General features: G+C 51.4%; 1 protein-coding gene across 2 annotated transcripts in view; it reads right to left on the bottom strand.

Moving 5' to 3' along the window:
• The window catches only part of SH3BP5 (SH3 domain binding protein 5), a 75234-nt gene that overhangs the window by 36906 nt on the left and 12672 nt on the right, over positions 1 to 25656 (bottom strand). Inside the window, exons 2-3 of one of the 2 annotated variants that reach the window (XM_040263799.1) lie at positions 20520 to 20529; positions 8683 to 8811 (exon numbers count right to left, since the gene is read on the bottom strand). Coding sequence is in view for 1 of the 2 variants with exons in the window: in XM_040263794.1 (XP_040119728.1) it covers positions 8683 to 8811 (129 nt within the window). In the remaining variant the exon portion in view is untranslated. The remainder of the gene's footprint in view (positions 1 to 8682; positions 8812 to 20519; positions 20530 to 25656) is intronic. The other variant, XM_040263794.1, reaches the window with a different exon arrangement.

The following is a 25656-nucleotide window of genomic DNA, read 5'->3' as shown; positions in this document are numbered from 1 at the left end:
CCCCTGGGACGTGCCAGGCTGTGCTCAGGCCTGCCAACCGCCCCTAAATGCTGTTGAAGCGTCAGCAGTGGCCTGCCACCAGGAGGAGGGAGACGAGGGTTCAAACCTCGGCTCCTCTCCCCGGGACCTGTGGTCCAGACACTCTCCTTACCTCCCAGAGCCTCAGTCCCTGTCCCCTTTGCTGCCTGGCAAACCTGTGTAGCAGCTATGGGTTCATGCCCATTAGGGACTCACCCCTGGAGGCCTGGGAGCCCCGTAGATCCTAATAAAGGGGGGCTACGGGAGCCCTTGATTCACCCAACTTCTCTAAGCCTCAGTTTCCTCCTCTGCAAAATATGCTTTTTAAACATGCTACCTGGAGCTTGCGCAGCATTTGAGAAAGGGCCTGGGGTACAAAGAGCGTTGCAACTCTCCTTCCCCTCCTCCCGCCATCCTTGACCTCTGACCACACACCGTCCTCCAGGTAAGTGTCCCCCTCCATGCTGCTGACGCCCAGCCCCCACCATCCAGCCATCTTATCCTCTGCCATCCCCTTCTCCTCCTGCCCTCAATCTTTCCCAGCATCAGGGTCTTTTCCAATGAAGTCAGTTCTTCAAATCAGGTGGCCAAAGTATCGGAGTTTCAGCTTCAGCATCAGTCTTTCCAATGGATATTCAGGACTGATCTCCTTTAGGATGGACTGGTTGGATCTCTTCACTGTCCAAGGGACTCTCAAGAGTCTTCTCCAACACCACAGTTCAAAAGCATCAATTCTTCGGCACTCAGCTTTCTTCACAGTCCAACTCTTACATCCATACATGAGCACTGGAAAAACCGTAGCCTTGACTAGATGGACCTTTGTTGACAAAGTAATGTCTCTGCTTTTTAATATGCTGTCTAGGTTGGTCATAACTTTCCTTCCAAGGAGCAAGCGTCTTTTAATTTCATGGCTGCAGTCACCATCTACAGTGATTTTGGAGCCCAAAAAAATAAAGTCAGCCACTGTTTCAACTGTTTCCCCATCTATTTGCCATGAAGTGATGGGACCAGATGCCATGATCTTCGTTTTCTGAATGTTGAGCTTTAAGCCAACCTTTTCACTCTCCTATTTCACTTCCATCAAGAGGCTCTTTAGTTCCTCTTCACTTTCTGCCATAAGGGTGGTATCATCTGCATATCTGAGGTTATCAATATTTCTCCTAGCAATCTTGATTCCAGCTTGTGCTTCTTCCAGCCCAGCGTTTCTCATGATGTATTCTGCATATAAGTTAAATAAGCATGGTGACAATATACAGCCTTGATGTACTCCTTTTCCTATTTGGAACCAGTCTGTTGTTCCCTGTCCAGTTCTAACTGTTGCTTCCTGACCTGCATACAGGTTTCTCAAGAGGTAATTCTCCACCTAGGGAAGGTCTTCTGCAAACAAAGCCAGTGTCCAGATTTCCCAATAAAGAAGACTACAGTGGGGATTAACATGGGAATTCAGGGTACTTGGCAGTTTCCTCTCATTGAAAACGTGATTTCCCTGCCGTTCAAGGTTCCCAGCGCTCGCCCATCCCTTTGGGCTTGGAGGGCTTTCCATCAGGAACAGGTAAGGTAGCTGCCCTCTTCTTGCCCTCTGCCAGATTGTATCTTCACAAGCAACTGAGTTCTTACCTGCCCTTCCTGGCGTCACCCTTCTATCAGCATCTTCCACATCCCCGGCCAACTAGAGGAGGACTGTTTGCCCCCATTGGGCATTTTTGAGGGTGGTGGTGGTGTTTTTGTTTTTTAATGTAGCAGATTCACCTTAGAAAGGTATTCTTTGATGGAAAAATACATCTGGGGCAATAACTTACAGTCTTTTTCTTTCATCCAACGCTTTACATGAACTAACTTACAATCATTGTGCTAAACTGCAAAAATGGCCGTAACCCTTTGCAGGTGCCTTGCAGATGGAGTTTGTCTTTTCCCCACCTTTTGCATTTGGACTGGCCACGTGACTTACTCTGGCTAACAGTACATTGACAGATGCGATGCAAGCAGAGGCCTGGAAAGGGGCTGCCCTTTCTGCTCCTGGGGTCTCAGTCGGACCCGACTGAGCGACTTTCACTCACACTCACTCCCTTTCTGTTCCCAGAATCCCAGCACCATATGCAGAAGCCTGCACTAGCCTGTTGGATAAGGTGCCTGTCGGCCAGCCACCCAATACCTCAGCTGACAACCAGCCAACTCCGTGACAGATAAAGCCATCCCAGGGGCCTCCCTGATGGTCCAGCAGTTAAGCATCTGCCTTGCAATGCAAGGAACACTGGTTCAATCCCCGGTCCGTGAAGATCCCACAGGCTACAGAGCAAGTAAGCCCGTGTGCCGCAGCTACTGGGCCTGCATCCAAGAGCCCAAGAGCCCTAGAGTCTGTCCTGAACAACAAGAGAAGCCACGGCTCTGAGGAGCTCTTACACTGTAAAGGAGAGCAGCCACCACTGGCCACAACTGGAGAAAGCCCGCCTGCAGCACAGCCCAGCACAGCCAAAAAATCAATCAACCTTTTACAGAGTAACCAACCCCCAGCCGACCCATCGGCTGACTGGACACTCATGAGGTCAGCCAAAAGCTGAGATCAGAAAACTGCCCAGCAAGACCATCAGATAAATAAATGTATAAAGCCACTGAGTTTGGTTTGTTTCACAGCAAAAGCTAACTGATACACAACTCCATTTTTCTTTTCTCTTTTGACCACACTGTACAGCATGCAGGGTCTTAGTTCCACGACCGGGAGCGAACCCAAGGCACCTCCACTGGCAGCTGGGAGTCTTAACCAGTGGACCCCCCGAGAAGTCCCTACAGCTCCATTTTAGAGATGAAGACACTGAGGCACCAACATTAGGCAGCCTGCCCAGGTCCCACAGCTATTACGTGGTAAGCTGGGATTCAAAGCCAGGCAGTCTGGCTCGGAGGCCAAGCTTTGCCAGCTGTCCTAAAGTCAGCTAAGCTTCAAACATTTCCCCTCCCACTACCTCCCCAAAGGAGGTTAAAGGACTGGACGTGGGCCCCGTAAATACAAAACCGGCAACTGTCAGCACTGAATAACCCTGACTACTTTGCATTTGTGCTGCACTTCAGAGTTGCAAAGTCTCCTAACACACTCGAACCATTTTAAAAATAACAAAGGTGGCCTGAAGGTTTGCGATCACAGGACTGGATCTGACTCATGGTAGGGAAATGAGCTGAATGACTAACACAGTGTGGTCTACACAAGCAGTGGGAATATCATTCAGCCTTAAAAAAGGGATGAAATTCCAGAACAGCCACCATGGATAAGCCTTGAAGACACGATGCTTAAGTGGAAAAAAGCCAGTCACAGAAGGCCAAACTCTCTACCAGTCTTCTTTCCTGGGGTACTTGGAGGAGTCACGACCACAGGCAGAGAAAGTAGAATGGTGGTCATCAAAGGCTGGGGCAAGGGTGTGGTGGGGAGTGACTATTTACAAAGTGCAGGGCTACACCTCGGGAAAATGATGAAGTTCTAAAGATGGACGGTGCTGAGCGCTGCCCAACGGTAAGAATGTACTTAATGCTACTGAATTGTACACATGAAAATAGTTAAAAACGGTAAAACCTATGCTAAATGCAGTTTACCGTAATTTTTCAAGAAGGAAAACTCTAACAAGGGTTGGGACGGGCAGTGACGATATGATAGGCTTGGGGCCACTGTTAGACTATTTAGACCCCAAGGAGCAGAGGAAGTACAAAAGTGTCTTTCAGGGCCGAGTCACAGGGCTCCACCCCCTCGTCAGAACGTCCCGGTCACACACGGAAGGTTAGACGGGCTGGCAGAGATGTCAAAGCCACCTTAAAGACAAGCTCTGGCTCACAGACAAAAACCCTCAAATAAATCAAAGTCTGTTTCCTGCCCCGGCTCAACCTGGCGGGGGGGAAAAAAGTGTCCTGCTTCCTCTTAGCAGAACCCACATTAGGTTCTCAAGATCACAGGGCTGGATCTGACTCATGGTAGGAAAATGAGTTGGCATCAGGAACAATAAAGTCAGTGCAAATTACTGATGAGCAGACACAATTTCTAATGGCCCAACAACCACAGATCTTTGCAAACTCTTTTTGGAAAACCAAGCTGTATATAAGTCTTTCCCTTTATAAATCTCCGTTGTTCCCCTGAGACTATGGATGGATGGATGGATACGAGCATTCCAGACATCATAAAACCATAAACAGTATTATCTCTGTTTTATTTTCAAGAAAAATTGTGTGTGTGTGTTAGTCGCTCGGTCGTGTCCGACTCTGCGACCCCACGGTCGCCAGGGTCCTCTGTCCATGGGATTCTCCACGCAAGAAAAAGGACATATATAAATATTAACAGGAGGTATGGGGACGTATTTTCTTCTGAATTTTCTAAAAAACAATTTATTAATGAAGCCTAAGGTCACATGGGGGTTCCGCCTGCCGATGCAGGAGATGTGGGTTTGATCACTGGGTCGGGAAGATCCCCTGGAGTAAGAAATGGCAACCCACTCCAGTACTCTTGCCTGGGAAATCCCATGGACAGAGAAGACTGGTGGGCTACAGTCCATGGGTTTGCAATAGAGTCAGACACAACTTAGGGACTAAACAACAGTAACAAGGTCATACAGGGATTCCGTCATCAAATATTATCTTATTAAAGTCGTAAGAGGGGCTTCGCTCGTAGCTCAGCTGGTAAAGAATCTGCCTGCAGTGCAGGAGACCCCGGTTTGATTCTTGGGTCAGGAAGATCCTCTGGAGAAGGGATAGGCTACCCACTCCAGTATTCTTGGGTTTCCCTGGTGGCTCAGCTGGGAAAGGATCTGCTTGTAATGCCGGAGACCTAGGTTCGATCCCTGGGTTGGGAAGACCCCCTGGAGAAGGAAATGGCTCCCCACTCCAGTACTCTTGCCTGGAGAATTCCATGGACTGTATATAGTCCATGGGGTCGCAAAGAGACATGACTGAGCAACTTTCACTTCATTAAGGCCGAAGGACACCTCCTAACTCTCACGGTCTGTGACCATCACTGTTTCACTGTATTCAGATCACTGTTCCCACAGCGATGAGGATGCCGGGGCTCTGAAGGTGCCTTATGACACACACTTGGAGGAGACGCTCTGAAGGCATCTCTGACCCCACTGCTGCTACACACAGTCAGAGGGGCTTGTAAGCATACACGGGGGCGGAGGTAAGAGTAGAGGGAGAGAACAGGGAGCCCCACTTCGCAGCAGCTGGAGGCAGCGGAGGTAAGAGCAGAGGGAGCGAGCAGGGAGCCCCACTTTGCAGCAGCTGGAGGCAGGCCCGCCCCCTTCGCCACCAGGAAGGTCTGAGGACACGGACGCACAGACAGACCCGACCACCTGGCCGAGCCCAGATGGCCCACCATCCGCAGAGATGAAAGAAGGCACGTCCGCGCCCAGCCTTGGCCTTCGAGGGGCCTGTCAGTTCCTTGGCCGGAGACCAACAAGGTCCCCGGAGGCTGAGGTGCAGGGGCCACTTTGAGCCTTCTCTGCCCTTCTTCCTGCCCACTTGTAAGGAGGAAGGAACTTGCCAGGGGGTGGAGGTGGTTTGCAGGCATAAAGCCGGGCAGGATTCCCCGACATTCATCTTGGGCTCCGCCAGCTGATGGAGAGCGTTCAGCCCCAGGGTCTGTACCGTGTCATGAGGCCTGACGACTGCACGGCTTGCCCATGGGACTCGGTCACCGCGTGACCACGGCTCTCACCAGCCAAGAGATGAGAGGGAAACGCCAAGCCACGATTCACGAGTAGCCAGCAGGAGTGCCCGCCCAACCCCGCTCCCCGCTATCTTCCATCTAAGAGGACTGGGTGCAGAGAAAAGGGAGTGGTGTGAAATCTATTCCAGGTGGGTCAAAGCCAACTGGGGACTCACCCACCAAATCAGATTTGAATCAGCCCAACCCAGATGGAGCCGGATTTGCCAGTCTGCTCACCTAGCCACACGGCAGGGGAGAAGCTGCGAGGAACACAACAATCAAAAAGGAAAGCTCGGCATGCCAAGGGAGGGCTGGGAGGAACACCTGGTCAACCGCTCCTTCACTTACCGGTTCATTTGCTCCTTTCCTCAAGACTTGAACACCTTCTGTATGCTGGCCCTGCAGACATGGAAATGACCCAAGCAGACCAAATTCTCTAAGTCTGGAAATTTCTCTAAGACCAAATTCTCTAAGTCTGGTAGTGGGATTTCACTACCATAAATAAGTGCACCGTAAGAGGTCACAGGGTGAGAACTGCTATGGAGAAAAGGCCTATCAAGGAACGGGGTTTGGGGTGATGGAGATGGTGGGCTGGCAGTTATCATTCCAATGTGAGCCCAGAAAGGCCTCATTGATTAAAAAGAAAAGAAAGTGAAGTCGCTCAGTCGTGTCCGACTCTTTGCGACCCCGTGGACTGTAGCCTACCAGGCTCCTCCGTCCATGAGATTCTCCAGGCAAGAGTACTGGAGCGCGTTGCCACTTCCTTCTCCAGGGGATCTTCCCGACCCAGAGATCGAACCCGGGTCTCCCACATTGCTAGCAGATTCTTTACCCTCTGAGCCACCATGAAGTGTCATCTGAACAGAAGCCTGAAGGAGATGGGATGGACCAGGAAATCCTCCCGTTAAGACAACACACAGAGGGACGCGCAAGTTCACAGACTCTGAGACAGGATGAGGTTTGGCATCAGCTCAGCCAGAGGAGGTGACCGCCCGTCAGCCAGGGCTGGCAACTTGAAGGGCCCACCTCAGAGGCCCCTGAACACAGAGGCCCCTTCAGCAATTCTGCTCGAAAACCTCAGTGCTGGGGACCCAATGGGGAAACTCCCAGTGGGGATGCCACCACCAAGGGTCCAAGGGGATGCTTTCACAGGCCCCTGCAAAGTCCCCCGATGGCACGGGGACCTCTGGGGCCTCAAAAGGCCCAAGGATTCAAGTGATGGAAACTTTCAGAAGAGGGGATTTCGTGCCCTCCTCAGGACTGACCCAGTGTTTATAGTATCAGAAACGTCTCCTGCAATTTAAACAGAACCCTTCACACTATGAGGTCAAGACCACTACCACTCTGGGACATGGTGGGTGAGACCCGTCCCCCAGTAGGGGGCACCTTGAAGACTGTGACACAGGGCACCCTGGATGGGGGATGCCTCGGGGTGGGGGGCTTCTGGGGACTGGTGAGCACCTTCTGGAGAAGGACTTCTCCCTGGAAAGCTGAGGGCCTGGGTGGAGCGCAGAGGGAGGAGGAGAGCAGAGTGGCTGAGACGCAGGCTTCTTGCAGGCCAAGGCGCCCGGGCCCTGTGACGTCACACAGCCCAGGGCAGCAGGCCAGGGAAGCGCAGGTTACAGGCCGCTCTGTCCAGGAGCCAAGGCAGTGTCTGCGTCAGGTTCAAAGCCGAAAGCTCGGCTCAAGGTGAGGAGCTGCAAAACCCAAGCCTGCCGCGAGGATCTGGGCAGAACCACCAGACATCAAAGGGATCCCCGATGAGACGTCTGAGGGGTACCCAGAGCAGGGCCAGGGAGAGGAACGCCCATGTCCTGGCCCCGGATCCTCCATGGATCCAGTCTTATTGCATCCCTGGGGCTCCCCTTCCCAAGGGCTCCCCTTTGCCTGCTGCTTCCCCACCTCCGGGCCCAACAACACGTGTTGCACACGCAGAGGGGGCTCACAGGGGCACCCGCCCTTGCAGAGCATCAGCTTACAGGCAGAGACTTGGGGAGGCAGCATCTTCCATCACCAAACGCATGGCAGGGACAGGACCTCACTATGGACCAACTCCTGAGCCCTGGGGGTGAGCCGGCCGGCTCTGCCGTGTGTTGGGAACTCTCTTCCTTCCTATTCCTGGAGCCTCGACCTGACCCCGGGAGGTCCTCACACCACTGACGATCCACAAAGACGCCCTCTAAAGCCGGCACCCCCAGAGGCCCCCCCCTTTCTGGTCTTGGGTCCTCTGTCTGGGCTCTTGGGACAAAGAACCAACGTTTCAAGAGAGGGAAACAGTCAGCTCCTCCCGAACCTGGAAGGAGAATTCGAGGGAAGAAGCGTTCTTCCTGGGGCTGACAGGCAGTCACTAGGGAAGCAGAGGACAAGCCAGATGTTCTAATCACAGCCTCCCGTCCACGTGAGCTGGCCTGGCCGCCTGGGAAGTGGACCAGGTTCCAACTCCAGCCGCAAGGCACTGCCCAGTGACCCTGCTCAGTCGTGTCTGACTCTTTGCGATCCCGTGGACTGTAGCCTACCAGGCTCCTCCATCCATGGGATTTTCTAGGCAAGAGTACTGGAGTGGGTTGCCATTTCCTTCTCCAGAGAGAAGAACTTTACCATCTGAGCCACCAGGGATGTAATAATACATTGTTAAAAGCTCAGTCACGTCCGACTCTTTGATACTGGAGTGGGTAGCCTATCCCTTCTCCAGGGGATCTTCCCAAGCCAGGAATCGAACCAGGTTCTCCTGCATTGCAGGCGATTCTTTACCAACTCAGCTATCAGGGAAGCCACTGGTAGGGACATCCAAACGCCAGCACCCACATGGCATTAACAGCACTGAGAGCGGGAATGAAGGCAGGCTGTGGGGCGAGAAAACAAGGCACCATCTCCAAATGCGCCTCCTGACGAAGTCACGGCTCTCCTGTGCCCTGGCCTTCAGCAGCAGGGCCTGGAGGTCAGGGGTGCCCACAGCACTGGGCAGGGCAACAGGCAGACCGGGCCCTTACCTGCCTCGCCACCCTCCGAGCCTCCCAGTAGGGCTTCGAGTCCTCCACGGCCTTGCCGATCTTCTTTACCAGCTCATCCAGCTTCACCGTCGCTTCCACCAGGACGGAGCGGAACTTCTGACGGATGTCCTGCAGACAGGAAATTGAGGACAGAGTTCAGGCTGAAGGAGCCTGCGGAAATCCACTTGACTTCCCCAGAAGCATCCAGAAGGGCCTCCACTCGACCGGGAAGCCTGTGCGTACAAGCCCGTGTCAACAACAACGGCCCCCGAGAGAATCTGGTGTGATACTGCAAGCGTCCCAGCAACTGTGCCGGCTGGTATGGCAGCCCCCCAGCTGTACGTGGCTACTGAGCATTTGACTCTGGCTAGCGAGATGGACAGAAGGAGCTTTTCACTTAGTTCATTTTATTTAGATATGCTTAAACAATCAATGAGGCCATGACTACCATATCAGACAGAGAGGGTTAGACCGCAAAGCTCCGTCCAGGGGAAGATGCCTAACCTGGTCACCCCGGCAGTTTCAGCCCACGATGATGGCAGCATTCGTCACTCGCCCATGATGTCCCCAGTCCTGTGACATGGTCAACACTAAACAGTGCGTGCCAATTTCCGACAGGCCAGATCCTGTGCTCTGCCTTGGGCTTGGCCCCTGCCTTCAGGATGCCTCCAGTCCGGGCGGTGAGATGGGGATAAACAAAGCCCATCCCCAGAGTGTGTGTAAGGATGGGACCAGCACAGCTGGCGTGGGACCCAGGACCCAGAGCCTCAGCAGGCCAGGTAAGGGGGTGGGAGACTCGCCCTTAGAGGGGGACTCATGGGGAGCTCCCAGGCGTACCATCTGCACAGAGGCCTGAGCACGGATGGGAGGAGGGAAACACTGAGTCCAAAGCAGCAGCAGAGCCACGCCCACAGCAGAGGGGAGGGATCAGGCTGGCATTTTCCAGAGACTGCAGGAAGCTGGACGTCCAGAATGTGGGGAACGGCTAGAGATGAGGTTGGCCACCCCCTCCGGGGACACCACGAGCCATGTGGGCCTGGACAGGCGTCTGGGAGAGGGGAACGGGGGCAGGGTGGGCGGCACCAGGCTTCACCGCACCATCAAAGTCAGGAAACCAGGTCCACAGATGCCCCGAGGAGGAGAAGAATCATAAAGACAGTCTGGTTCCAGCTCTAGGAAGACACTGGAAGGGTCAGTCGGGGCTTCAGAGACTCAGTCCCCTCCACCCTTCCTCCCCCAGGGAGCTGGCCTGGCACGGCCACACCCTGGGGAGTCTGTGTGCATCAGAGGGGTGACATGGGTGCTGGGAGAGGAGGAACAGCACGTGCTCACCAGCCGCAGGGGGGCGCCCAAGAGCAGCCGGCCACGCCCCTGGTACACCCGCGTGCGTCACTGGCTGCAAAGGGGCTGCCTCACTATCTGAACACTGCTTCTAAGCAGAAGATTATATGGACCTCGTGGATCACTGGGACAGCTCACGGGGGGTCAGGAAGGCCCCGATCACGCCTAACTTGCTCTCCCCCCATCATTTCGCGCTTGAGCTTTCTAGGTGGGTTTGAAACATACGAAGGTGGCCTTTGTCTTGCAGGAGCGTCTCAGCCCCTGGGCCCCCCGTCCTGTACCTGGGGCCCCTCCCCCCAGGCCTGTGTCTCATCATTGGAAGCTGCTCCGCCTTCTCTCTTCTCCCGGGTCTGCAGTCACGTGCTTCAGCTACAGCTGCTGAGGACAGAACAAGCTAGACTTGTCCTCCAGAGGACACGCCGCGCACGCGCGTGCGGGCCGCCCGGGGACAAGCAAAGCCCTGCTGAGCTGCTGTCGGGCCTGACTTGCAGTCCGTGGGAGGCAACGTGTTGGCTGCAGCTCCAGACTTTCAGCAGAGAGACGGAGCTAAACCGGGTTAAACCTTTCTGCAAGCTCCGATCCAGTCACTTCTTTACGCATCGTTTTTATTACCTATAAAATGGTTCTTTTCCATCTCATAGGGAGGGCTGTTAGCTCCTAAGAGCTAACACCTAGATCGGGCAACACAGGGCCCCCATTCCTACCTGGCAACCAGGGGCTAGAAGTAGAGGAGAAGGCACCCCTTAGAGACGGTCCTTTCCAGCCCCGTGCCCTGTGCCTGAGCCACGACCAGCCTGATTCACCCACTGACCTCCCCTCCCAGCCCTCGGAGACTTCTGATTGCCCAGAGCTACTCCTGGTACCAGTGACTGTAACAGCTGGGTGCCTAACAGCTAGCTCCTGGGCACACAGTAGGTACTCAATAAATGCACACAATGTTTTTTTTTTTTTTCCCCTGGCATAAAAAGAGACCCATGATTCTACAAAGGGGTGGCTCTGAGGGGCAGCTGACCCAGGGGAGGAAAACCTGCTTCGCAGACACACCCACAAACACAACTGCATCTCCAGGCCACAGGCAGGAAAACCAGGGCCCAAATCAGTCAGCACGTGACCGGGGGTGGGTGAGAGATGGCAGGTCACACCATCTCTCTCCATCCTCTCTGGGAACTGAGAGTAGGGCCCCAAACCAGGAGCCCGCGGACCCACAGGCTTCATGCCCTTGGCTGTATGCAATATACTAAATGGAAAATTTACATAATTTATCCACTTCAGGAAAACTCATACAATTTTATTTTAATTTAGATTCCAAAGTCCTCATAAAAAAACGAAATTTTTATTTTCTTTAAATCAGATGATCGGGCAACACTGGGCCTCCATTCCTACCTGGCAACCACTGGTTAAAAGTGGAGAAGACACCACTTAGAGACGGTCCTTTCCGGTTCCCAGGCCCTGTGCCTGAGCCACGCCCAGCCTGCTTCACCCACTGATCTCCCCTTCCCAGCCCTCAGAGACTTCAGATTTGCCCAGAGCTACTCCAGGCACCAGCGACTATAATATAAGCCACCTACCTGCGTGAAAGGGCATGCAGGGAACAGATGGCCAGTCTCCCATGGGGCAGACACAGATGCTTTTACCCGTCTGTGTGTGCAGTCACTAACAACCTTACCAGCTAAGGCGCTTCAGTTGCTCTTTCTTTTTAATTGAAGGACAGTTGACTTTCAGGGTTGTGCTAGCTTCAGATATACAGCACAAAGATCGAGTTGTACCCACCTATCTCTTCTTCCCAGATCCTTCTCCATTCTAGATTACTACAAGATATTGAGTACAGTTCCCCATGACTGCCATGGGCGTGATCCACACTGTACCAAGAGGGAAACTGAGGCACAGCATGACCAGGGAGCCTGCCCAAGCTCACAAAGCTGGGAAATGGCAGAGCTAAGATTTCACTCTAGACTTCCCTCAGTGGTAAATAAATAAGCACCACCAAGCGTGATAGGGACAAAAGACCTCGGGCTACACGCTGTAGCAGACACACCCAGGATGGCCACACCCAGAGAGTCATCCCAGCCTGGACTTGGAGAGAGGGGGATTTCACCAGAAAGAGAAGGGGGCATCGCAGCTGAACGACCAGCAGAGCCAAGGGCAGCAGATGGGAGGGCTGGCAGGAGGAAGGCCACGGGAGCCGCTCCCAGGCTCTGACCTCGATCCCACATGCATCGGGAGACAGGGTAGGTTTCCCGAGTGAGCCTCCATTTCCCCCCCAAGCGCCTGCCCTCAGTAATGCCTGAACACCACTCTGCCTCTTCCCTGGGGGACCCGTGGTTAAGAATCCGCACTTACATCACAGGGAGGGCAACGTGCGATCCCTGGTCGGGGAACTAAGATCCCACAGGCTGCAAGACCAATAAATAAGTAAATGGATACGGACAGAAAAGAATTTTTTTTTAAAAAAAGAAAAGTAAACCTCGGGACCTTGAACAGAACTTTCCAGGCTGCAACAATGTACACGCTGAAGGCTGATTGCAACTTGGTCCTGCCGGGAGGAAGGGGGGCGGGGCAGAGGAAGAAGGAGACTGGAGCCTCCTCTTTCATAATGACAAGGTGAGGTAAGAACCAAAACGAAAACGTCAAGAAGCAGCCACACAAAGCCTGCTGTTTAGAATGACGGAAGTAAATACCTAAATTATCAGCTAAAATACGTTAAATGGGTCAACTGAATTGCCTCTATGAGAGGGAAATACGGGGCTTGGGTGGGAGGATCGGATACTAGTTGGGAGGGGTTGTTTTGTCTTTTTTGCCCTTTTAAAAATTTGTAGGAAATTATCACAGTATATTTGTAAGCAGAACCATCCGCAGATCAAATCTGGGTTGGGGTCCCCACGTGAATCTGGGGAGCAGATTCAGGGACCACCAGCCTGGTCGAGCGTGTGACCATCAAAGGCTGCTGAGTCCAAGAGATATCATTTGACATTAGCATCTCTCTCCATCAGAGAGGCTGTGCTGCCAGGGATGATGACGCAGGGTTGGCTGGCAGCCAAACAACAACAACTATTCATCCAAGACGTGTTGTGTTAAGCGCTCAACACAAAGCCAGCCTTCTCCCTGATAAAAGAGAGCGGGCCTAGTTCTTCCACCATTCCAGAGGGGCACAGCTGTCCGAGTAATAATTCACCATAAAATCCTGAGGTGTGGGAGCCCACAAAACCAACATCTTCCCTGCTTACCCAGCATAACAGCACTGATTTTATTGAACCTCACCCTGGTCTCAGAACTGATCCCATGCCTGGCCATCAGTACAGGATACTCCTAGCTTCAGTGATTGTTAAGGGAGGGCACGGGATCCATCAGAATCAGTAAGGTTTCATTCTGGGACTTTTCTGAAACTGTTAAGAGGAAACTTTTTGTACTGAGATGGCTGAGAAGATGGAATAAAAGCTGGAGCAGACGGCAGCCATCCTGGTACCATGAGGGGAGAGCCCACCAGAGGTAGGGAGGGAAGCACTCCTAATGACACTTTGAGCTTCTGGACCTAGCAATGCTTTATAGTCTAACCCTAAACTCCACTTCCCCCGAGCCAAAATGGTACACAGACACACACAATCGTCACCCCTGCTTCATGTTTTAAGCTAGCTGGAACTGGATCTCTGTCCTTTGCAACTGAACTAAGTCTCAAAAAAAAATACCGAAAACTACTGTATGCCGTAAGGTAGCCATGCTAATGTACTCAGGGAGGGGAAAGTCAGTCACAGTCTTTAAGTGGCAAAGTTCTGTAACTTAAATACAGGTAATTGCTGGAGAGCTTCTGCCCCAGAGGGTAAAGCCATACATACAAGGAGCTTCTGGGGAACTTAATTCAACCCATTCTGTAGAAAGAATTTCTCTCTCTCTTTTTTTTCCCCCCCAATTCATCTTAAAGCCAGCTGGCCACAACTGAACTTGTACTTTTTGCCTTATTTCCTAGTTCAAGAAAGGACTCCACCATGGTTCTCTGTCATCTACAATTACAAGCAATGTGTCTCCCAAGATCAGAGTTGGGGCTGCTTCCTGGGGTGTCCAGGGAGGAGAGCCAACTGTTTTCCCTGCGCTAAGTGATCCACGGATAAGTTCAGAAGACACCTCTGGAGAATGAGCAGACCTTTCACTAGTCAAGAAAAATGAGCCACACACCGGCCAGGGCTGTTTACCAGCGGGTCGTTTTTTAGATCAGCATTTGAAGGAGTTCTAAACCACCCCTTGGCTTGGATGAGACCTCAGAGCTTCCGGTCTGAAACCTGTCACATCCACTAGGTGACTCAGACTGAGGGCAATTTATCCAAGCAAAGAGCTGCTGAGGGTGGCACAGTCTCCCCGTGCGAACGTGTCAGTGTGTCGGAAGCACGGCCCTGGACCAGACAAGAAACCCCGCCACACGAAGCCTGCACCGCGGCGCCTGGGAAGCGGCGGGCAGGGTGGTCACACCGGGACAAGCCCTTTTTTCTGGCCAACCCAGCCACCTAAGCCTCAATGATCTCGCCTGAAAGCTGAGAAGGGCAGCCTCTCCCCTTCACATAGGCCTCCCCAGAACCTAGCGAGGTGAGCAAAGGCCATCAGGTTTTAAAAATAACTGTCCTACAAACTAAAGTCACCAAACTTCAAAAGGTCTCGAGTCATGCCACTTATAAACACACTGCTCTCTGCTCGTGGAAAGATTTCGCAGGCATGCTCCGAGCCTCACAAAGACCCTGCAGGAGAGCATGGCCAGGCTCAGCAAGAAGATCCCCAATCCCCAGATAAGAGACCTCAGCCCCGGGAGAAGGGCTGGGCTGGCCTGGCCCGAGGCCTCGCAAGGGGAGTGTCAGTCTACAGAGCATCCACCGATCCCACCTGGCTTTCCCTTACCTGTGGTTCTCAAAGTTTGGTCCAGGGAACACGGAGGTAGGGGTTGGGGGTTCCCGGAGACCTTTTCTGGGACTCTGCTCGGTCAAAATCATTTTCATAATCAAATTCAGTTTAATTTGCCTCTTCCACTTTCGTTCTCTGTGACTGTTGAGTGGAGTTTTCCAGAGACTGCTTGATATGTGTCATCACGAGAATCCAGCTCTCCTATGAAGCCCGATAGGAAAGAGACTTGCAAAAGCCACAGAATGACGGCTTTCTTTTCACAGTTTTTTTTTTTTTGGGGGGGGGGGTTGGGAAAAGTTATTTTGATAAGATATACATGTAATAGGTTTATCACTGTCACTTTGAATGAATAGTTTTAAAAATAAAAATTCATTTAAAAATGAATACAGTTTTTAAAAATGGGTAATAGATGCTACCCATAAAAAAAGAATCTCTCTGCAATGCTCAGTGATCACAGGAGCACGAAAGGAACCTGAGGCCCCAAAGCGCCAGGTGGTGGCACCAAATCACACCCGCCCCACCCACGCCCTGGGCCGCCCTGCAGACACCTGCTGGAGGGGAACACGGGCGTGTGTTCAGTGCCAGCGAAGCAGCTACTCCTCCTCAGGCCTTCCTTCACCCCTTCTGATTTCCCCAAGGAGAAAGCCTGCATTTGGAACCACGCTGCTTCTTCACATTTGCTCATCTCCCTTCTAAGAAAGGGGGATTTGGTCAGGCTCAGAGCCTTCCCTGAAAAGGGAATCTGCTAAGAATTTGATAAGGAAGCTGATACAGTCACTGGAAACAAGAGACTGCTGCTCTCAAAGTCAGCAAGCTGGGCTCATCCACGTGATTCTTCACTGAAAACCTTGCTTTAAACGAAGTTATTGCCCTCTGATGGCTTTTCACTTATAGTCATTAAGTCTCACTTTCAAACAAAGGACAAATGTGAATCCAAGTGGGGAAAAAAAAAATACAGAGCAAGAATAAAGCAGAAATTATGACAGAGGCAGAAGAACAAGAGATTTGGGATGTAAAGTCTCTATAGCAGGAACGTTCCAGAATTCCACAGAGCAAGGCACCATCAGACACGCTCTGATTTCCCAACCAGTTCTAAGGTAACCGACCTGTTTTTAATGCTTCTACAGATCATGTCGTTTATTTTTCCTCCCCCACCCATCCAATCTATTCTATAAGTGCACTTGTGGCAGCTGCTAAAACACAAAGAAACCACTTTCCTGGGGCTCCGGTGAGAAGGATCAAGCGGCCCCCAGGCTGTCTGCAGAGCTTTCTGCAGCACCGGAGATGCTCCAAGTTTGAGGAGGGCTCCGCAGAGGAGCGTGGCTAAATGAAAACTTGATGTGTGCCTAGGGCGGCTGACTGGATACCGTACTAAACTGTCATTTTTAAAGTAGAACTCGAGTCGCCCCACAGGGCTGGTGACTGCCATCCTGGGCGGCATGGGTCCAGCTCCTGAACCCGGATTCCGCTCTGTGCTCCACCTGCAGGGATCCAGCCACCCTCCTGGGTCCCCCTGCTGCCTGCCCTCCTTGCCTCTCCTGCCCCAGAAGTGGCCATCACAACCCTGGGGGACAGACGGGCAGCCGGGACGATCTGATTTCAGCTCCAGCAATTTTGCAGCAGAGGCAGAAGGGGAAAGACTGTGCCTGGGGCAGAGCCAGCGTCTGGGGCACCAAGGCAAGAGGGCCCCAGAGCTGGGAGGAGGGCAGAGAAGGGGTTCGAGGGCAGGAGCCCCCAGGGAGCCAGGCCCAGCCCCACAGGGACCACAGCACCCCTGCCCAGCACTGCACAGGCCCAATCACCCATTAGCAAGTTTCACCCAACCAGAGAGCCTGGGAAGACAGGAGCAAAGGGATGGGAGCATACATGGGAAAAAAAAAAAAAGAAAGAAAGAAAATCGGGAGATAGCACACAGGGCCTCCCAGTCGGGAAGCAGCAGAATCACGGCTAGGGACTGGGGCCCAGCTCCCCGCCTGTGCCCACCTTCCTGCCTCACCTTGAACCCCAACTTCTTGGGGCATCTCCCAAACCCCGCCTCTTTAGGAACTGTGCCCCGAACGTAAGGAGGATCCTGCTGCCGTGCTTCTGACATACGATCCTCTCCCGAGGGCCAGAATGGAAGAAGCCAGAGGAGGGCAAGACAAGGACACAGGTGCCCACGGAGAGGGAAGAGCAAGCAAACGAGAGGAGAGCAGATGGCAGACGGAGGGTGCAGGAGACGACCTGGACCCTAACCCTGACTCTGCAACCACCCAGCCAGATCCCTTACCAACCCAGCCAAGGCTGCTCTGTAGGGGAGGGCCCCAGCGTGGCGAGTCACCGTGCTGGGCCCACAGGTGCTGGGACGCTCGGAGTGCCTGCTCAAGGCTCTTCAACACCCTTCCCTTCCCAGGGGTCCCCCTCCCTTCCACCTTTCAGAAACCCCGTCTTTTATTTAAGCTGCTTGAGTGGTCTGGGGTAAAGTGGAGGGGATTCTAGCCTCAGCTCCAGGCCCAGGGCAGGCCCCAGGCAGCCAGGCGGCTGACAAGGCCAGCCCTGCTTCCTCTTTCCATACCAGCGCACCAGCTGTCCGGGTTCTGCACCAGCAAGAACTTCCTCCCACTGAGAGAGGAGAAGAGGAAAGACGCAGTGCCGGTCAGCATGCTTTCCTGTACAAGCTGGCCTCCTCCGAGGTGTTCAAGCATCTGAAAGCTTTTTATAGGCCTAAGTGGAACCAAGTTCCTCCCAGGCACAAAGGCTGTGCTCTAGAACTCTGATTCAACTAGAGGAAGTTTCCAAACAAGCAGGTGAGGACCTCTGCCATCCCCAGGACACACAGCCGGCACAGCTACCCTGCCGTGGGACACGCAGCCTTGGCCAAAGTCAAGACGCCACCGCCATTTGCAGGCTGAGTTAAGAGAGCTGGTAGGTCTGGGAATGCAGAAAAGGCTCTTTTTTAAACATTTTTTATTTAAAATAGTTCAGACTTGGGGAAAGTGAGGGTAAGATGCAGACATGATGGCCTTTAGCCTGAGACATTTCAGTGTGTATTTCTTAAAAATGAGGACATTCTCTTACATAACAAGAGTCAGACAATCACAATCAGAAACTTAAAACTGATACACCACTAATCTGATCTGTGATTTTGTTCAAATTTTGATGTCCCACCAACATCTTTTACAGTGGAAGTGTTAATCACTCAGCTGTGTCCAACTCTTTGCAATCCCATGGACTCTAGCCTGCCAGGCTCCTCTGTCCATGGAATTCTCCAGGCAAGAATACTGGAGTGGGGTGTTGTTGTTCAGTTGCTCAGTCATGTCTGACTCTCTGCGACGCCATGGACTGCAGCATGACAGGCCTCCCTGTCCATCACCAACTCCCAGAGCTTGCTCAAACTCATTTCCATTGAGTCGGTGATGCCATTCAACCCTCGCATCCTGTCATCCCCTTCTCCTCCTTCCTTCAATCTTTCCTAGCATCAGGGTCTTTTCTAAGGAGTCAGTTCTTCTCATCAGGAGGACAAGGTATTGGAGCTTCAGCGTCAGTCCTTCCAATGAACATTCGGGGATGATTTCCTTTAGCACTGACTGGTTTGATCTCCTTGCTGTCCAAGGGACTCTCAAGAGTCTTCTCCAACACCACAGTTCAAAAACATCAATTCTTCAGTGCTCAGCCTTCTTTATGGTCCAACTCTCACATCAGAGAAGTAGATATTTTTCTGGAATTCTCTTGCTTTTTCTATGAGCCAATGGATGTTGGCAATTTGATCTCTGGTTCCTCGGCCTTTTCTAAGTCCAGCTTGAACATCTGGAAGTTCTCAGTTCATGTACTGTTGCAGCCTAGCTTGGAGAATTTTGAGCATTACTTTGCTAGAGTGTGAAATGAGTGCAATTGTGCGGTAGTTTGAGCATTCTTTGGCATTGCCTTTCTTTGGGATTGGAATGAAAACTGACCTTTTCCAGTCCTGTGGCCACTGGTGAGTTTTCCAAATTTGCTGGCATACTGAGTGCAGCACTTTCACATCATGTTTTAGGATTGGAAATAGCTCAGCTGGAATTCCATCACCTCCACTAGCTTTGTTCATAGTGATGCTTCCTAAGGCCCACCTGACTTCACATTCCAGGATGTCTGGCTCTAGGTGAGTGATCACACCATCGTGATTAACTGGGTCATTGAGATCTTTTTTGTACAGTTCTTCTGTGTATTCTTGCCACCTCTTCTTAATATCTTCTGCTTCTGTTAGGTCCATACCATTTCTGTCCTTTATCAAGCCCATCTTTGCGTGAGATGTTTCCTTGGTATCTCTAATTTTCTTGAAGAGATCTCTAGTCTTTCCCACTCTACCCACTGGAGTGGGTAGCCATTCCCTTCTCCAGGGAATCTTCCCGACCCAGAGATTGAACCTGGGTCTCCTACATTGCAGCAAGACTCTCCACCATCTGAGCCAACATCTTTTACAGCAAAGGAAGAAAAGGTATTTTTTCCTGGTCCAGGATGCGGTCCAGGACTCACACAGGATCTAGTTGTTAAACTCTCTCTAGTTTCCCAGAATCTGGAAGCATTCTTCAGTTTTTCACGGCCTTAATAGTTTTCAATAATATAAAATGTCACTTTGGGAAAGACTCACTTTCAAATCATCATTTTTTGTTGATGTTACACAGGCAGGAGCCACCAGAATGGACTCTAACCAACACAATAAAAATACGTATGTTTAGGACTTTGCTGGCACTGCAGTGGATAAGAATCCGCGCAGCAATAAAGGGGACATAGGTTCAATCCCTGGCCGGGGAAGAGCCCAAAGCCACCCAGCAACTAAGCCTGAGCGCCTCAACCACCGAGACCGCAAGCTGCAGCTAGGGAAGCCAGCGGTCCTGGAGCCCGCGCTCCCCAACAAGAGAAGTCTGCACACCACAGAGGAGGCGAGCCGCCGCTCCCGGCAACTGGAGCAAGCCCGCAAGCAGAAAGGAGGGCCCAGCCCAGCCAAGAATAAATAAGTACACTTTTAAACTATTAAACTAAATGTTTTAAAAACTGTAAACTGTTAAAATATACATATATATATATTTAAATAGCCTAAGGTCCAAAGCACCACAAAGGAGAAAACCCTTTAATCTTCAGGGACAAGGGTCAGTGGTTTGAGGCCCTGGAAGAGGGGTAGAAGTTACATAACCACACACACACACACACACACACACGCTCTCTCTCTCTCACAAACATACACACATACACACACACACACACACACACACACTCACACACTCTCTCACACATACACACAAACTCATCACACATACACACACTCTCACATACATACACACTTGCACATACACACACTGACACACACATACTCTCACAAACATACATACACACTTACACATTTACACACACAGACTGACACACACATACACACACTCACAGACACACTCACACATACTCTCTCACAAACATACATATACACACACTCTCTCTCTCACAAATATACACACTCACACACTTACACACACACAAAGCTGAGAAGGCTGACAGGACTTGCTGCTGTTTCATTCAGGGCCAAACACGTGTTTTTAAGCTCACAGGATTCTTTATATGAGAGGAGGCAGGATTGCTGAAACGGTGGCATTTTACAAGAGTTCAACCACAAGTGAACTATTTTCCAGGTCTACGCTGAGAGGCTTAACATATTTCCTGAACCTGAAGACCCACTTTTTCCCCCACGCTTGCAAATATCAGATCTCAGATGGATCATAAAGCTAATGTGCACACTTATCAGGAGTGATGCGCCAGCCACAAATGTGCACACTTAACAAGAGTGACGCGCCAGCCACGCGTGTGCACACTTATCGGGAGTGACGCGCCAGCCACGCATGTGCACACTTATCGGGAGTGATGCATCAGCCACGCATGTGCACACTTATCAAGAGTGACACGTCAGCCGTGCATCAGGTGGCCCTGCGTCACAGGTCTGTTTCAGAAGGAACACAAGTGTGGGCATCAGGGCGGTGTGGCGAGTTCAGAGCCGGCCTCGAGGGCTCCGGGGACCAGGCAGCTCAGCCTCCCTGGAAAGCACGTGCCCCCGCCCAGCACTGCAGGCAAGATGCTGCCCACTCCTCCAGGAGGACCTTCCTCCTGACACAGCTCACAGAACAGAAGGAAGGGAGGGCGGAGGACGCAAAAGAACCAAAGTTAAAACACTCCGCCGCTGCTGTGAGAGACACGGAAGGACCCAGAAGAAACGGCTGAAAACGTCAAGAGAGGCTGCTTCTAGCAGATCTGGAAGCGGGAAGGAACGCGGCAGAGGACTTCCATTTTCTCAAGGGCTTTTCTTCGACTGTGCACAAGTATGGCTTCAGTACGGATCAAGGTTTGGCCGCAGCACAGATTCACCTACGTTTTTTATTTCCCCGTGATCAAGACTGAGGACGACTCAGCCCATTCAGCGTGTTGCTAGATTCAAATCAAAATCTGTCCTGCCAGTAAACTGGTACAGCCGCTCTGGCAAAGAGCATGAAAGTTCCTCAGTCAACTAAAAACAGAGCTGCCACCTGATCCAGCAGTCGTACTCCTGGGCATGTATCTGGAGAAAACGAAAACTATCATTCAAAAAGATGCATGCACTCCTGTGATCAGCAACACTATGGCCTGGAAACAATGTGAATGCCCTGCAAAGGGGAGTGGAGAAAAAAGACGCGTGTGCAGGTGTTAATGTGGGGGGCTTCCCAGGCAGCGCAGTGGCAAAGAATCTGCCTGTTTGATCCCTAGGTTGGGAAGATCCCCTGGAGAAGGAAATGGCAACGGAAGGAAACGGATTTCTCTTGTCTGGGAAATCCCACGGACAGGGGATCCTGGGGGGCTATAGCACCTGAGGTCACAGAAGAGACAGACGCAACTCGGTGACTAAACAACAATATATATGTGTGTATGTGTGTGTGTGCACGTGTATAACGTGTGTTTGTATACATTAATACACACAGTGGAATACTACTCGGCCGTAAAAAAGAATGAAACCACGCCATCCGCAGCCACATGGGCGGACCTAGAGATATCATACTAAGCGAGGTAAACCAGACAGAGACAAACACCATGTGATATCATTTGTAAGTGTGATCTAAAATATAACACAGGGACTTCCCTGGTGGTCCAGCAGGTAAGACTGCTCTCCCGCTGCAGGGGGATGGGTTCAATCCCTGGTTGGGGGACTCAGATTCCACATGCCGCACAGTGTGGCCCCAAAATAAAAGAATAAAAAGGACATCCCCAGTGGTCCAGTGGCTAAGATTCCACGCTCCCAATGCAGGGGGCCAGGGTTGGATCCCCGGTTAGGGAACTAGAATCTACATGCAGTAAAGATCCCACATGGCACAGCTAAGACACAGCACAACCGAATAAAATAAACAAACAAAATATGACAGGAAGGAACTCACCTACAGAGAGAAACAGACTCAGAGGCATAGAGAGCAGATCCACGGTTGCCGAGGGGCGGGTGGGGTAGAGACAGGATGGAGTTTGGGATTAGCAGGTGCAAACTCTTACATAAAATGGATAAGCAGCAAAGTCCTGCTGTGCAGCACAGAGAACCATATTCAATATCCTGTGATAAACTATAATGGAAAAGAATGTGAAAAAGAATCTATATATATGTATAACTGAATCACTTTGCCATGTAGCAGAAATTAACACCACACTGTCAATCAACTATATTTCAATAAAACAAATCATTTTTTAAAGTCTCAGTCATTCACTATCAGGGATGGCAAAGCCTTTGCCCATCATCTAACTCAGAGGCTGCCATTGCACAGAGCGGGTAACTGAAGCCTCCCCCTCACCACGGATGTATATCTGGCGAGTGTCAGGGCAGAGACTGAACACCTGGTCCCCAAGTCCTAGATCAGCGTTCCTCCCCCTCACCAGCCTCAGTGCGGACCTCAGAGGATGCACCCTCGAAACCCACAAACACACATCTTAAAACTACTTCAGCGCCTGGGCTCCAGCCTCAGACTCCTGGATAGAAATCCTGGGTCCTCATCCCACTGGCTGGGTGGCCCAGGAGAACTGGCTTGGTCTCTCAGCCCGTGTCCCAGCACCATCCTGAAGAGCTGCTGTGAGAACTAACCTATATAAAACCACTTAGGACAATGCTTGGAATGCAATCAGCTTTTGATAAACAGTAGTGATTTTTATGGAGGTGTTATTATTCAATAAACAGCAATGGTTAGACAGGAAAGGACCACATTTGGCTTGAACACTTTACATGCTAGGTACAGGGGACGCTTTACAATCATCACCTTATTTAATCCTTAACAGCTCTGCAAGATAGGTATTGCCCTTCCCCTTTCCAAGAGAAGGAAATGAAAAACCTGGAAAAGCTGAAAACCTTGCCAAGACTGCATAACTTACGAAGAGGCAGGGGGAGGATTCAAATCTAGATTTCCTGAAGGCCCAAGTCCACACTTTTCCTGTATCAGCTCTAAAACAAGTTTTCTTATGCTTTTTCAATCCCAAGTTTCATAGCATTCAAGTACGATTTGCTCGAACAAGTTCCAAGCTGGGGGGTGTATGGATCCAATTTCTAGCAAACGCCTACACCACCAGGATCCTATGTCTGCAGTGGCAAGGCTAGCAAAATCCAGGGCAGGGGAAGAACGCAGCATGTCAAAAGCTGCCCGAGGGGTTTAAGAACCTTCCCCCTGAATTTATATAAAGTGTCTAGCTATTGTACTCCGGGGCCCTGGGCGCCACTAATTTTTTATAATAGGCGTTGAAGCCGCAGTGTAATATTCTCTCAGACAAAATTTTAAAGAAATGGGGCAAAGCAGCAAAGAGTCCCTTATGGCAGAAGCCGTGGCACTTCTCAAAATGGCTCGCTGCGGCTTTAATTGTCGCTGGCTGGCTTAAGGGTCACTGAGAGGAAAAATCAAAGTCCTTCCTCTGCTGGCTGGTTAACCATTACAGTAACTCGGCAAGGCCCCACGAACCGTGGCTGTTCCTGAAGCCGATGGACTTCTGCTGGCTTCGGACTCAGTGTTGCCACCCAGAGCATGGACGTTCTAAAGGGGCTCAAATGCCTTGGCACTGACCCCATCCAGAGATGGAGTGTAGGCCCGTCCTCCTGAATCTGCTGGGCTCCTGGCTGCCTGGACCAGCAGATCGCCGCAGAAGTGCCGCTGTGGGACCCCCGAGGCTCTGGTGTTTCCAGCTGGTCATCCTGAGACACCCACTGGGGGCAGCCAGACACTGCGAGGAGGTCGGAGCACCTGGGACCACCAGGCTGGGGCAGGCAGATGGAAACAGGGGTCAGCTGAGCCCACAGCCAAGACGCAGAATCTGCGGCCAGACACCATGGCGGGGGGCTCCTCAGACAATCGGACCAGCTGAGCCTGCAGCCAAGACCCAGAATCTGCGGCCAGACACCATAGGGGAGGGTTCCTCAGACAACCGGCCCAGCCAGGCCTTCGGATGAGCACACCCAACTGACATCGTGGCTACAAGTGCATGAGACTCCTCCAGCGAGGACCACCCCACAGAGCTCACTCCAAATTCCCGATCCACAAATCATGGGCAAGAGAAAGCATTTGATTTGGGGTAAAGAAGTTTGGGGGTAATTTGTTAGATACAAACAGGAACTAGGACCACGAGGAAGGACATTTCTTCTTCAAAAAAAAAGCTAAAAACCAGGGAGAAAATGTCAAATCTGCCCGTTTCAAATTTATCAAAATGAAGCTGAAGCCTTTTGTGTGCTAGCAACAAAAGGGTCAGGTGGACAAAGACACCCGAACTCCGTTCATCACGTTGTGTGTGACTCTGACCCCACACGATAGGCATTTACATTAAGCGGATTCGGCTTCAGTGAGAATACACAGCAGCAGACGGTCCTGTGATTGTCTTCCTGACGGCAATTCCTATCCGTCAGAGCAAACGCTAATATCTCTTGGATAATCCAGCAAAACACAGCATAGGAAAAAAAAAGTCAGGCCAGAAGAGATCAAAATTGTTTTCCATTTTCCTTTAAGGAAATGAAAGAGGCTGATTCTCTGAGCTCTCTAAGAGCACCTTTGCAAATCTGCAAATGACCATGAGACTCTTGGTTAAGATGTGTTGCATAAGAGGGATACAGCCTCTACTCTAGAAGCATCTATGTGGTGATGGGCAGATTAAGTAACCTTCAGAGACAGAGGGCTGGGTGAAGATACCTGGGATGCCTGCCAAAGGATGAGGTTCAAGAGATGTTTAATTCACCCAGCCAACACACACACACACAAACAAACTGCTATGTTAAAAGTCTCTACAATAAATGCTCAGAAGGAAAAACAATAGTTCAACATTAAAAGGCTGCAGCCCACAGCGACCACAGCTCTCTGGCAACAGGGGGATCTGAAGATTCTCTCAACCGTGGGGACAACAGTTCCGCCAGCCCGCGGAGCCTGTCTTCCTTTGAGGTGACGACACCCTAGACGCCTTGCAGTCAGAGGGAAGGTACCTGGATAACGCTGGGGACTCAGTTGGGTCCCTGTACTGCAGGTGGCCAGGTTCCCACAATGGTGCCAGGAAAGTTCACATACTATCTGGAGAACTGTTTAAAAGGAAGACAGCTGATGTGTTTTCAGACAGCAGACTCCATCTCAACACTGACAGCTATTTCTATATTCTAGCCAACAGCCTGCACTAATACCATTTTCCCTAAGTGACAGTACAGCGGCTGATACTGTCCAAGGGCTCTATGTACCTCCAAGTCTTTATCCACGCAGAAAGGGTGCTACTACTCAAACCCGTATCCTA

This window comes from Oryx dammah, unplaced genomic scaffold (genome assembly GCF_014754425.2).
Source record: "Oryx dammah isolate SB20612 unplaced genomic scaffold, SCBI_Odam_1.1 HiC_scaffold_2, whole genome shotgun sequence".
NCBI classification, from domain to species: domain Eukaryota; kingdom Metazoa; phylum Chordata; class Mammalia; order Artiodactyla; family Bovidae; genus Oryx; species Oryx dammah.
Note: the sequence above shows the minus strand (reverse complement) of the source record. Positions and strands in the feature narration are given on the sequence as shown.